At 37.3% G+C, this 15,331-nt stretch overlaps 1 protein-coding gene across 1 annotated transcript in view; it reads right to left on the bottom strand.

Annotated features, from left to right (window-relative positions):
- The window catches only part of LOC140242784 (uncharacterized), a 32,004-nt gene extending 28,418 nt beyond the window's left edge, over positions 1 to 3,586 (bottom strand). The window contains exon 1 of the mRNA XM_072322543.1: positions 3,455 to 3,586. Within this exon, the coding sequence (XP_072178644.1) occupies positions 3,455 to 3,586 (132 nt within the window). The remainder of the gene's footprint in view (positions 1 to 3,454) is intronic.
- Positions 3,587 to 15,331: the final 11,745 nt, after the last annotated feature.

Genomic DNA, 15,331 nt, shown 5'->3' with positions numbered 1-15,331 from the left:
ATCATATATTTTTGAAACATACATACAAAATATACAGGCTTATATAATCACATAATAGGCCTATGTTTTAAAGGGGGTGTACAGTTCTGGTTGAGGTGAGTATTTAGCTCTTAACGTTTTGCGAGATATTCAGAAACCACTCTTTGAGATGTCAAAGAAAATGCAATTCTAAGAGGTATCAAAAGTTTATTTGATGAAAATCGATTTTGGAATGGCTGAGATATCCAAAAACAAGGTGAAACAAAGAGATCCTAATAAAAGGCACGGCCTGTCGCCTTTTATCATTATCACTTTTTTTTTTTTTTGGATATCTCAGCCATTTGACAACCAATTTTCATCAAATAAACTTTGAATCCTTCTTAAAATTACATGCTCTCTCATATTTCATAAGAGGTGTCTCATTATCTCACTTAGGAATGTTATAAACCTGAATCTTCATCTCAACCAGTACTGTACAGTCCCTTTAACCTTTCATGCAAAAAAAAGGTGATATTTCCAGGTACGTATGTAGGCTTATTACCTTGTCAACTACCCATTTTCGAAGTAAGATTTTGCATCAACTTGAAAATTCAACAACTTATATCCAATCATACACCGAATCAATATTTAAAATCGGTTGTGCAAGAATGCTTCAGATTTTCTACACGTCTCATTCAATGTTAATTATAATTGTTGACGGATAGGGTAGCTATGTATTGATGAGTTTATTTTGGGTATGTTTCCGAAGAGGAATTCTGGGTAAATTTTACATGTGAGGTTGTCAGGGTAACATACTTTAAAATAGTAAAATACTTTAAAATAGTAAAATACTTTTAAATTGTAACATACTTTAAAATTGTATTTACAAACCAACATAAGTTATTCGGATTTTATGGTCTCAACAACAGTGCATTAAACTGTATGTTGATTGTTATAAGAAGAGAAATTTTTTCAGCGAAATTAAAAAAAAACCGTGCCGTCATTCGAACATATAATATCTGAGATAAAATGTTATTTTAAGATGGAAAAATGTATAAGTCAAATGAATAGTAGAGAAAAGAACTTTGTGAAAAAAAGGGCTTTATCTATTAAGTATTTTTTAATATTTAATTAAAATTACATTATATTCAAATTGTTTTCAGGGTTGTTTCTGCCAATAAAATAAAAGAATGATACAAATTATATGCTGTAAAAAAAGTTACAGAAATTTTATTATATGTACAAGTGCAGTAGGCCACTGTTTGTCGATAATCGAATTATTATTCTGTTTTGTATTTAAAAAATCATTTGTAAATGCCACTTTCTGAATATGTGTATAAATAAAACACCCTGTGGAAGGGGAAAAAACATACTATAAAACATATCGATATTTGTTTCTTGTTTACATTCATAATAACCACCATTGTCGGCCTATCTCAAAGTAGCAGGGAGATGGCGCTATAACCATAATTGACGGGCTGTAACGAGAGTTCTTGCTCTATTTGACCACGAACTGTCTTTCCCTTCATAATGTATATTTGGGTTTTTGCCTTTCTTATGGTCTTGAAATACACCTATAACAAGACTCGACGTTAGCAGGGCCACTAGATATAGATGCCGGGCAACAACCTTTTAAGAAAAGGTATGTTTTGGTGGCCCGATGAGGTCACCAATTTCATTGTCAATACTGTCATGGTTTCATTTCAGCTCTTTCTCATTTACTTTGTTTGTTCTGTTCTGCTATAATAGAGGCATAAACACATTATAATCTAACTTGCGTAATTTTTGCTTATCGCTACTACCCATTTTTCATTGATTACGGATAATACCCTACAAGAGCAATCATTTAATTCACTCCGACTCTGCTGATAATGTTGAAAGATACAAGATAGATCCCTGATGTCCTTTTCCAATTCCCTTCTTAAATAAATCAACCCAACGGTCTTTTATTGGAAAATAGGCAAGTCCCAACTGACCACACTTCACAGATCCTTTATTGTATCACTTTGTTTTAGATGGCCGATAACACCTGACCACCACATTCCATTCCAGTGATGGCTGCCTCAAGATATGGTCATTAAAAAAATTCGACGACCATAAAATTATTTGTTTCATTTCCATCCGAGAAGATCGATGGTAGCCCATATTCAGCTGCAATGACTGGTCTTCAATGGAGTCCAGTTGGAATGTAAGACGGGACCACTTCGCCGGGTTAAACACCCTGCTCTTTGCGATGAATGAATGAAGTATGTGCATGACAAAGTGTGCATTGTTTCTTTTTTTATATATATAATATCATTCGTGCATACAATTTTACACTGTATTCGAAGAAACTGTCCTTATCAGACGCATGAAAATTTGTACTTTGTACGACAATTTGTACCGCTTAGAATCATTTTTTTTTAATGATGGAAATAAATAAACTATTGAATTGAACTGAATTGACTAAAACGGGATCTTGATATACGTTAATGAATTGTGACATTTTATGTCCTTTCGAGGGACAGAGTGTTTTGCCTCTTGCTAGAGGGGACGGTATGATTATACACAACATTGCTCAGTGGGACCCGGGAATCGAACTCGGGTCCTTTGGATCGTGAGGCTGAAGATGATTAGGCTACATTGTGTCCGGACAGTCCTCTCCCCACAAGGACTTGATACGTCTTCACTCCACTGACGATAAATAGCGCCCTCACGAGTGCCGAGTGCTTTAGTCCGTATCACTTTCTACACCAGCTGATTATTACCCTGCTAAATTGACTATCAATGCACCAATTTCTGTCTAAACTGGACTCGACGTGTGTGAATTCCCGTCATTCTGTCTTTTGGAACTCCTCTGGGCCACGTCGCCAAAAATTTTGGTAATAATATTTTACAATAACCCGGGAGCTCTGCAATCAGTGAATAACCATGAGTGATTTTTGCCTTTATAGGTATAGGAATAGGAATAAAGAATAGTGTTGCTGTATTTGTTACCATTGATTTCAGATTTACCATTGTAAAAGTACCACACTTTTATCAGGGAGGTGGCAGAGATCCACCTCCCTGCTTCTATGCAATAAGGTCCTGGTTAATGTCTTTCTGTAACACTCGCCATCTTCGCTACCGGTGCTCATATATAATCAGCCTCCATACAGAGAGGAAGAATATCCACTAACTACAGTACTAAAGACAGAGTGTTGAAATGGCAGAGGTATTCTTGCACCAGCTCTGTCTTTCATTATAGTGTGCAAGCGTATAAATTTGTTTATGCAAGTACATACGTACACACAACTAGAACAGTCATACAATAAGTTCAGGGGCCTGTTTCATAAAACTTGTCATCAGTGACAAGTTGTCATAGATGTGACAAGCTACTGAAATCCTTGCATCTGATTGGCTGAGAGCACATTTGTCATAGAAATGTGGCAGTTGTCACTGATGACAAGTTTTATGAAACGGGACCCAGGTCGCTTTTGTTTGTGGTGTTTATGCCTTTGAAGATACCATACTATACCTGTTTGTCGTAGATTGCTAGTTGTCTCGTATCGGCGCGCACTGCGACGTATCTCCTCTTCCACAGGGTGCAGCAGAGGATACGTCCCCGGAGTCTCAGCGGGCCCTCGCGGGCCACGGACGGCTCGTCCATGTCGTCGGACGCCTCACGGGCCTTTCAACGTCCAGCAAAGGTCAATGAACTCTGCAGGTAATAACAATAACAGGAAGATGGAGTGAAGACTCAGAAAGATACTAAAATACACAACTGATGATTGAGAGATGCGCTATTTTGAAGCGTTACATATTGTCTAATTATAAACCGGGCTGCTTGTAGGATTTACATCGATAATATTGTAATACTAGTTCTTTCGGGACTCTTTCAAACGGCCGTGTAAAAATGCTGTACTTGGAAACAATTATGGAATTGAGAAGAATGCAAATTAGCTCTGGTTCGCCAAAATGAATTCCTCTGCAAGTTTCAACATATCTACAGACTGGAAATGCCTTCCTTTGAATTTAGGAGGACATCGTATGTATTGGACTACATTCACAGAATAGATATAGTGCAGTTATTTTTTTTTTTCTTCAAAATGTAATTCCTTGACAGAAACAGGTTTTTAATATCTTTTTGCTCTCTAAAAAAATATCTGCGGAATGATGACTGACAAGACTTTTTATTGTGGTGTGTGTGTGTGTGTGTGTGTGTATAAACCAAACAAAGAGTTGGCAAGGTGATTACACATTTTCGCCTCTTGTATGGTTGCAATCAATATACATGTATCATAACATTAATTTTCATTACATACGACACGTTTTGTCTGATAACTAAAATCAGACAAACATAAAGCCGGGTATAACGCGGAATGATACCTTCTTATAGAAGTTTGCTCAAAAGTTTGGCGCTTTCTGCTGACAATGACAATGACAATGAATTCTATTTCTTACACGGCCCCTCCCGAGGCATGGAAGAAATACAATGAGTATAAAACACACAATAAAAAAGATTGAAGGACAAGTTCACCTTCATTAACATAAGGATTGAGAGAATGTAGCAATGCTAGTAGAACACGTCATTGAAAGTTTGAGGAAAATCGGACAATCCGTTCAAAAGTTATGAATTTTTGAAGTTTTTGTGCAGTCACGGCTGGATGAGAAGACTACTGCAGTGTATGATGTCACATGCGTACAACAATAATAAGGAAAATATAAAGAGAATTTCACAAAATTTCATTTTTTGAAAAAAGTACATATTCCCTTGACTCGTTACTGACATATATATTATGGGTAATATTCTCATTGCCTGTAGAAAGAGGCAAGTCAAGTGCACTTTTATTATGCGAAAAAAAGGGGAAAATATGTTGAATTTTCTTTACATTTTCTCTATACTGTTGTACTCATATGACATCACGAGCCTTAGTAGTCTCCTCATCCAGCGGTTCCAACACAAAAATTTTAAAAATTCATAACTTTTGCATCGATTGTCCAATTTTCCTCAAACTTTCACTGATGTGTTCTGCTAATATTGCTGCATTCTCTCAATCCTTATGTTTATGAAGGTGAACTTGTCCTTTAAATCTTTGGCAGTCACAAAACACATAAATAATATAATATCGGCAAGATTTAACAACAAATAGAGCACACTGTGTCAACTGACACACTTTGTTTTTGGCACTCCTAAAAAAAAAACTACAACCAGTTACTTAAAAAACAATAAAAGAAAAAACAATTATTCTAGTCAAACTTCGACATAATCATCTGCTGTGGTATAGGCAAAGAGATTTGGGGAGGAGAAAAATCTCTTTGGGTATTGACCGATTCGGGTTCGTTGAGGGCAGCAGACATTTTATGACACTGGGCGCAGCCATGAGCTCAAATTGCGGTGTCTCAGCCGACCCCCCCCCCCCCCCCCTGCTCTCCCCCACCCCACGGGCAACATGTTTATCGCGCACTTGTAACAAAGGTTCGCGTACTAAGCAAGCATTCGCGCACTCAGTACGAGATGCCCATTGGCTAAAACAACCATGCATCAGTTTTTCATTAAGCGCGCGTGAGAGGGGTGGGGAGAGAGAAGGGGGGGGGGGGGGTCGGCTGAGACACCGCAGTAATGGCGCTGCCCATGCCAAAAATACACATAGCGCGTCACAGAATCGGTCAATAGGTCTTTACACGGGAGAGCGCCCTCAATTGCCAACAGCAATTCAATATTGCATGCCCTGTCTGGACCTTTGCCGTAATGGTCTGGATGTATTCGTTCAAGTCTGCATCTCATCACTATTCTGTACTTGTGAAAACAATGTACTCTTTTATGTTTCGCGTTTTGTTTTTTCTTTTCGTTTTCAAGCAAAAGAAACCAGACTATATAGCATCGTTTGCTATTCATTATTGTAAATGATTATGCAGTCCTTTTACACAAACGTATACTAGTACAGTAACAGCGACTAAGAATCAAGATGGGTGTACACTGTGTGTTGATACATTCGATAAAAACGCCAATTAATGAGACTCCTCCGTCAGTCGTAGTTCATGGGTCGAATCGAGGCTTTGGGCCACGTGACAGCTGCCACTTCGAGACAGACCATTACATCAATCTTCATCTAGTCTCCTTTACCAGTCACTAATATAGCGGCACCATAAAGATCCCAGACACTGCGTGGTTTGCATTCACAGAGGTGTTATGTCAATTTGTAGTTCACTTTCACTAATTAAAATCTTTGTCAATTCCAGGACTGCCAGTAGTCATCCATCAAGATGAAGAGGGTTCCAAAGAGCAACCAGACTACTGTATTACTTGTATATTACATGAATCTCACTGGGCAAAATAATATTTATGAACAAGGAATTTTCTTATATAGGCCTACACATGATCAGGGAGGTGGATCTCTCTTCCACCTCCCTGACATGATGATGGTGATAATGTATTGCAATTTTCAAAACGCCTCCTGCAAAATCGGGGAAACTGCCCTATTTCCACACCATTCAAACTACATGATGAATTCTTTTTGAGCCAAGTATTTGCTAATGATGAAGCTGATTACGATGACAATAACAATAACATCACTAATAACAACATAAATAGTAGTAGAGTAATAATGATAATATCAATAATGATGATCGTCATCATTAAGAAAAATGATAAATGATGATAATCAGTTATTATAATCATTACCACCATTATCATCATCATCATCATCACCACCAAACACCTATTTCTAGACCATGAGTTATACAGATACAATCTATTGCCCAGCAAAATCAGAGAGCTACAGTTGTATTGTATATAAGATCTCCATCATGGTAAAACCACGGAAGCACATGGTACTATTATATCTCCTTGGCATAATGAGTTGCGAATGTAATTTATATCATACACTACAGATATATCATTGAAACTATAGTTTATATGAGCTTTTTAATCTTAGTGAGAGTCCTCTAGCAATGTTCAATATCGAATTTTATTGGTAGAGCTGGGCCCTGTTTCATAAAGCCGTTTGTAAAGTTACGAACAATTAACTTACGGGCGACTGGTGATCAGTTCTGATGTTCGATACTTATCAGAATTTTCCATAATTCAGCACAAGAACTGATCACCAGTCGCTCGTAAGTCGTTCGTAACTTTACGAACAGCTTTTGATGAAACACCCCTCTGATTCATTCCAGTTTTGGTATGCAAATGCCATATCTGCCACAAATCCGTTACGTTATGTTTTATTTGAGATATAATTATTGGGCCCATGTCTTGGCGGTTCACTGATGTCATAATTGATTAATTCCTGCAATTGCTGTCACAGTAGATTGATATGTTTTATGTTATCTTAACATCTAAATATTTCAATAATTATTTAGTACAGTGCAGCAAAAGAGCATTGAGGAGCTCTTGCAGCGCAGTGGAAACATTATAGGCCTACAAACATAGTTTCCACGCTCAGTGAATGTACTTTCACATTATTATCATGATGATGATGATGATTATTATTATCATTATTATCATTACTTTTATTACTATCATTATCATTATTATTATCATGAAATTATTATCAATATTATTATCATGAAATTATCATCATTATTATTATCATTCATACTATTATCATTTCTATCATTATCAATATCAGTGTCATCATCATCATCATCATTATGTTACTCGGGGTTGATTTGGAAGTGACTTGGTGACGATCAAAATAACTGTAAATGATGACCTCCGTATAGCGGCAACCAATGCAGAACACTAGAGAGAACACTAAAGGGAGATCTTTGAAAATTTAGAGCAACCACAAATCAGTCTTGCAATTAAAGCCCATCATGTACAGTAGTCGATTAGACACCTGAATTGTCGCCAAAAGCCACGAAAGCGATTGATTTTCTCAACGAGACAATACAGAGTAATATATAGCATCCTGACATTGATCAACATGGATTTTGAGGGTTGAAATTACTGAAATTACCTGATCACCGAAGTGCTTCAAGATCTAGTTTCGCCAGTTTCGCGGTCAATTTTTTCTTTCGAATAAGTACGATCGGCCGTTACTTCAACAGCACCACCATGCGGCGTGTTTGTGCCATCCACAAACTTTCCTCCCGATTTTCCGCCCGATCGAGAGCGAGTGAGACACGACGGTGCTACAACTGTACGCATAGCTACAGTAACAAATCCGCTAAACTGCAGTTCTCCCATTTGAGACTCGGGTGTTTGACTCAGGTGGTTCATACAACAATTTCATTATACAATAATCTAACTTACTGATGACGCACGCATGAATGCAGCTCTTTTAATATACATACTGCCATGTATTTCGGATTTAGTTAGGGATTCAGTGGCGGATCCGGGGGGGGGGGGGGGCGCAAGAGGCGCACGCCCCCTTTATTTATCGTTAAAAACAAAAGAAATAAAAAGAAAAAAATGAAATGAAACCCGGAAGTGGCACCAGAAATATTATTTGCGCCCTTCCCCCTCCCCCCCCCCCCCTTTACAGAATTTCTGGATCCGCCCCTGGGATTATACATAACTTTATAGGCCTACAGCGTGCAGATAATTGACTGTGCGTACTCATTACTTCCATGTTCAAATCAATGTCAAGCTATACAACTGTACTTCTAAACTTCTCCAATTGGCATAATATGTGAATGTCCAGCTGACACCTCATTAAATCGGTGTTTAGATAAAGGAGCTGTTCATAAGGTATAAATCAATCATTCAATTTTACTGCCGTTACGGAACTATTGCAAGCTCCATAAACCGAGAGGTTTTGATCTCGAGTTAGTGAATCAAACCAAGGAGGTACTAGGCTCGCCTAGTACCTCCTTGATCAAACTTACATGACAAGTACAACTGTTAAATCATCTACATGGCATATCATGACAATTCAAGATACACAAGGGATTATGTTTTCAAGAATTTGTAACAAATACTGCATGTTTTAATGTGTCACATTATTATCATCATCATTATCATTATTATTATTATCATTATTATTATCACAATTACCATGACTATTATATCAAGAATCATCTTATCATTTCTCTTACTTCAATGAGCTTGTAACTCCGCTAATGAACTTTTTTTTTATTGCGTTTGAAAAAGTTCATACTCTTTTGATGTTTATAAGATAGCTGCCTGGAATTATACTCTTTGGTGATTTGAACTTTCGATCCAACATGCCTAATTAGGAAATGTTCATGTACCACACCCACACACTGATGACTACGAAACAAAATAATCGTCGTTAAGTTGAAGTTCAGACGGGAGTGGCTTCTTCACTGAAGAGTTAAGAATGCTGGTTGGGATTTCCTTTTACGGGCATACAGCAAATACAGTATCGGAGCATTTCTGTTGAACAACGACTTTTGTGAGTGTGTTCCTTTTAATGCGTGTGTATGTGCTTATAGGCCTATACTCGTGTGTGTATGCAATCTTTCATATCTTCCAATATGACCATGATATTGATAGTGATGGCAAGGCGAAGGCCTCGAACTATACTTTCACTTTCGCATGCCAGACAATCGAAGGCATCGAAGATTTCTAATTACACAGCACATTAGTCCGGGCAATAACGAGTTATGACAGTACATCGTCTGTGTAGTTCTAGTTGTCTCGATGTCGTAAGTATCAATTTGTTTAGATGCCCTATATGGAAATTATAACTCAGCTATACGTGCGTGTCTACACGTGTGTGCGTGCGCGCGCACGTGTGAAGATATTGTTTGATCAAATTAATTGATTCAGGACTTCAGATAACTCATTATCTGTCTTATTGTTATGATGACATTCATTTTCTGAATCCACCATATACCCGCACGTATGCATTTTTTTTTCTGCTACTATACTATCGCTTCATTATAGCAATAGATTGCTAACGATAGTAGTCTCATCCTCTTTATGATCAAAATTGAATTATTTAATCAAACCACGTTTTGTATCGAAAATAATTTTTCTTTATTTGATTTGGTTTATCATCTCATCACTTGTTCATTATTATCATAATTATTGTTGTTAACATTCAATTTGAAATGAATGCAGAAAAGCATCTGCGAACAATATCTGCAAACAAATAATCTATTATGTCCAATATTACTGAATGATTACTTTTTAAAGATCATAATTAACCATACTAAATATTCACCGTTTCTTGGTAAGTAGGCCTACACTTCAGTACTTGAATCTATAGTTCACACATATTTGTTGTCGGACAAACATTTTGGATGCGAGGAGAAACTACTATGAAGGTACGCATGAATTACATGAATACAATTATCATAAAACTGAATGCATATGTTTCATGTGAACTTTATCTGCTTCTATAGAGTTGGAATACTGGTAGACAAGTGACAAGGGGTCGAACTGAGGGGAAGATAGTACCAGGGAGGTGGAAGATCCACCTCCCTGATATTACTAATTACTATTGAAACACTGTACAATGTAGCTCTACATGACATTGTCATGTCCACGCCAGGATGATATACAGTGTAGTATGCAACACACGGGCTTGCCAAGCAGACGGCAGATGCTGTTTTCACGCCAATACAATCCTGATGCGCATTCCATGGACACTTTAGCACTGATTAATACGTGGCCACCTCGTCTGTTTCTCTCATCACAGGGGAAATACCGTCCTCAGCTGCGACTAACGATTCGCTCACGCGCTGCTTCGGCGAGCCACGGGCCTAGAGATGCGAAGATTAAGGGAGTCGTGCCCACAGACAGGTCTGGGGATATTTAATTAAAGGGAAACTCTACTAAGTCTACTCCAGTTTACGTTGAGTTCGAAAAAACAGCACTAAGTTCCATCAACGCAAGCCAAAAAGAACGACCCCCCCCCCCTCATTTTTGTTATATTATTTGTTTCCTTGAAATATTAAACTATGTAGGCTTCACGGTTTGAAAACAGTGTTCTGGTTTTATATTGGATGATATGAATACTGCTATCATATACTAAGTAATACTACTGCTACTCCGAAAACTGATCATAGAATGTAATAATGATAATAATAGCAATGGTAGCAATAATAATAATAACAATCACAATAATAATAATAATAATAATAATAATAATAATAATAATAATAATAATAATAATAATATGATGATGATGATGATGATGACGATACTGGTATTAATGAAAGCAATAATACCAACAATAACTCACATCCATAATGTTCCTGATACAGCGCTTCTAATCGCTGGCATGAGAAAACGACAGACTGCAATAGGCCCTAATTATTGTTAGATATCATAGAAACAGCGCAATTAATGACAAAATTAGCTTTAAAAACTAATAATACTTTTCCTCAACCTTGCCCAAACACAATGGTTGAGCTCATCAGTTCGAAACATCAAAATTAACACATTTTTATGGGTCTCGAAGTTCCAAACCATAAAATGAACTGTCATTTGCGAACTCCATGGAAGATGAAAGTGTTTGGTTTCGAACAAAGACTATTCATATAAAAGTTGGCTAATGTATCTAAGTTATGGAAATGAGGGCCTATATACCAGTGACCTATTCTACATAATAATCTATTTCTATTATAGACTAAATCTGACCACACGAAATTCAGTTCGTTTTGATATTACATAAACTCACATTTCTGACCAAGAATCGAATGTGCGAAATCATAATAATATAACTATCTCGTAAATAAATACAGTGCGTAATGACATGCGCGAAAACGGACTAAGAATTCACGTATAGGCCTATAGCTATACGTGTTGTATGTGACGGAACATGTAATACAAAAGTAATGCCAAGGGGAAAAAAACATGGTCTGGCTGTTTACATAATGTGTTTGAAACCTTTAAGGGTATTCTAAGAATTTGAACGCATTGGTATACTACTACTACTCCACGGGCTATTGCGTGCTTTGTGACGTGCCCTGGAGACAAGTGACGACGTGTTTCGAATCCCCTCAATAACAGACAATCATAATTTGCATATACATGCATCTATTGCGACGCCATTATGATCATATAGTGTAGGTTCATAAATTATAACACGCGTATCAAGGGATTGTCTTTAGGGAGATTAATACCTGCCGAAGGTCGAAATACGTTACTATTTACTATGCTTTATTCTTATACTTTATCTATAGTGCATGTGACAATTAAAGCCCTTATAACCATTATAATATTCTCATTCTCTCAATTCTCATTTATCTTGCTGTGAAGTCTGCAGAAGAAAACGCAAAACATAATGCCACTGAAATCGATTTCAGTTCATCGACAAAAGTGTTGATGGGATGGCTTTCGTTTTTGACGTCGTACTAAGCAATGACAAATTGAAACAAATTTGATACAGCTGATGGCTTTACTACTATTAATATCATTTCCACGTCTTATGTGGATCAAAAATAACGTAGATAATTAGTGATACATTGCGATGTACGGCCCTGAGGTAAAATTAAATAATGCGTCTGATGATAATGACTTTAAAAATCTATCAAGATATTATCAACTCGGAGAATAATGATAACTGAAAATAGTAACATGAATCACCATGATACCTTACCACTTTATCACCTTACCGCAATATACAGATGAAAGTACACATGTACGAAAAAAGGGTGAAAGAAATCATAAAATAGGCATCATCCGTTACATCAATACTTCGCGTAATGTATCCATATGAAAGAAACATTACGAATATTAACTGTGTACATCTGGCACTTTTTTTTTGAAGCACTTCACACTCCAAATCAAAAGGGAATTAATACAGAGAGTTGTCCACAACTAGCATGAAATCACCTCATGTCGGCGGAAATGGAGTTTTACTACAACCAACACCCTTCTTCCATCAAGCAAAAATTGTTCGATGTATGTTCAGACCAGTCCTTATCTACACTGGCCAGCGAACTCAGACAACCAATAAATTGACGCCAAACATTCCAATCATTTCCTCTCACATTAATATACTTACATTTCCTAGGTCGGAAACTTCACCAACGGTATATCCCGTCTATCAGAGTCTTATTATCATGCCAGACTTGCCACTAGGTCTACACGTCTGTTCCCTGACATATCAGGTGATCATACTGCTATACTACTACGAGATATGAGAGCGAGGAATCACAAGACGAGCTACAACTGTTATACATGTCGAGACCTCTGCATGTATTGGTTTGCTATAGTTCCATAGCACACGCCCACGTCAAATACCACGAAGAAGAACTATAGATCTGTGCATCGACGATGGCTGAAACAGAAACTAGTCGCTTCCGTTGATACATGTGAGGGGGGGGGGGGGTGTTAGGGCGCAGCAGCCCCCACGCTTTTAGCTCTAACAAAAAAAAAAAGATAGAAAAGGAAAAGAAAATAGGAAAATATCGAAAAGAAACCGCCCCCAAAAATGACACAAATGCTCCTCCCCGAGATTTTTCCAGTCAGATAATTATTATCTCCATAGCATGGTCGAATGATTTGAGGGATACAGCGAGCCCTAACCTGGTGTACCAAGAAGAGGTAACAAAATGAAGTGAGAGTCAACCAACAAAAGCAAGTTGCCAAACATATCAAAGTATATCAACGACCAACCCTTCCTTTTTTTCTTTGTTCTTTGTTTCCTAGCCCTCCCATGACTGTTCTTGTTGTGTGTAGTCCTGATTAAGTGATCACTTTCCCTGCTATTTGTCATTTTGGCTCTGACGAAGATTCTGCTGAGATCGAAAGCTCAGGCCCCTTTTGATTCCATTGTACTCCATTGGCTCGCCACTAATGGATAAGTGATTTTCAGCAGCTCTTTTTCTGCTACAAGTTTGAAAAAGTTATAACCCAAAGATCACTATTATCATTAATGCAATTACGGTCAAAAACTTAATAACAAGGCTGAATTGGTATATTAGGGGATCATTATCGACGACTGTTGAATTTTGACCTTCGTGAATGATGACATACACTGTGTAAATAAATATCTTACGAACACGACATGGCGTCATACAACGCGGTACCCCGGGGTATGACGGTACCCCAAGGTACAAGGTACATATTCATTTATCAACTTCCATCGTACAATATTAATGTATGACAAAATAGGTTCTTGGTACCTTGTATTTTCTTCCGTTCAATTCCTACACATGATTAAAGCCTTTTCAAGTCACATCGAAACTTATATATAAACACATAGATTTTAAGAAGGATTTCGCCATCTCTAAATATACACTTCCTGTGACGTCGTTAAGTAGTCTGACATTGAAGATTAGTCTCCTTTTCAGGATCTTGGTATAGTCTTGACCATGCTTCTCACTGTTCTATAATGATATAACATGCTTCTTCTTCTTCTTCTGCTTTAATTGTAACTCTGGTGAATAAGCATTGGAGAAATTCACATGTTGTTTGATGAGTTTGTAAAATGGATGAACCCTGCTACTTATTACGTTGCAAGTTTAGACAATGGCGTCTGAAACTGTTTTTGCATGTTTGTCCTAGACTTTATCCCCCATTTTTCCTCGAGGAGGACGATGATGAGGAAATAAAATACAGAGAATGATTAATGAAGGTGCAGTAAGTTGTTGTTGCTATATCCTGAATTTTAAGGTGTATCTTTCAGAAGCATCAGGGAAAGATACAGATTCGCTAGCAAACGATGGGGTCAACGCACTATTCAGCCATCCTTTATAGGTCTACGAGGATGGGTCTCATACTCCTCATTCGAACGTGTATTAATGCACTCTAATATCGTTTTCATAATGGACTTGCAGCTACAACCTCGCTATACTATACCCCAGTGTTTCATAATGCTTCTCGTTGCTATGGTTGCACAATAAATGCTGTTGTCGTGTCTAACACACCAGCTATATACGAGCAAGGAACGCTGGGGAACTATGGGGTGATAGAGATTAGATGTCAATGACAGACATACAATGACAATGACAATGACAATAAATTTTATTTCTTAAAACGGCCCCTCCCGGGGCATGGAAGAAATACAATGAATATAAAACACACACACACACACACACAAAGAGAATTAAATCTTTGGCAGTCACAACACATAATTACATGTAATATAATATCGGCAAGACTTAACAACAAATACAGCACACTGTGTCAACTGACACACGCTATAGGAAAAGAAGAGGGCAGATATAATATGATGACAGTGAAAATATTTATGATGTTTATACTGTGGCAGAAGTAATACACCTGTAATATATAGTAGATCACCAGTAGCAGGAGTATAGTAGGAGAAGGAGTCTGTAGTATAGTAGTTGTTGTTGTAGCTATAGAACTATAGTATAAGGGGTGTAGTAATAGTAGCAGCAAGTAGTATTGTATATAATTATGTAGGAGTTGTAAAGGAGAGTTGCTATGGTAGTAGAAGCATTATGCAGTAATACCTATAGAATTAGGTAGTAATACTAGCAGTACTAGTACTACTAGCAGTAGTAGTAGTAGTAGTGGTAGTAATAG

Source organism: Diadema setosum, chromosome 19 (assembly GCF_964275005.1).
Source record: "Diadema setosum chromosome 19, eeDiaSeto1, whole genome shotgun sequence".
Taxonomy (NCBI): domain Eukaryota; kingdom Metazoa; phylum Echinodermata; class Echinoidea; order Diadematoida; family Diadematidae; genus Diadema; species Diadema setosum.
This window is presented reverse-complemented; position numbering and strand designations above follow the sequence as displayed.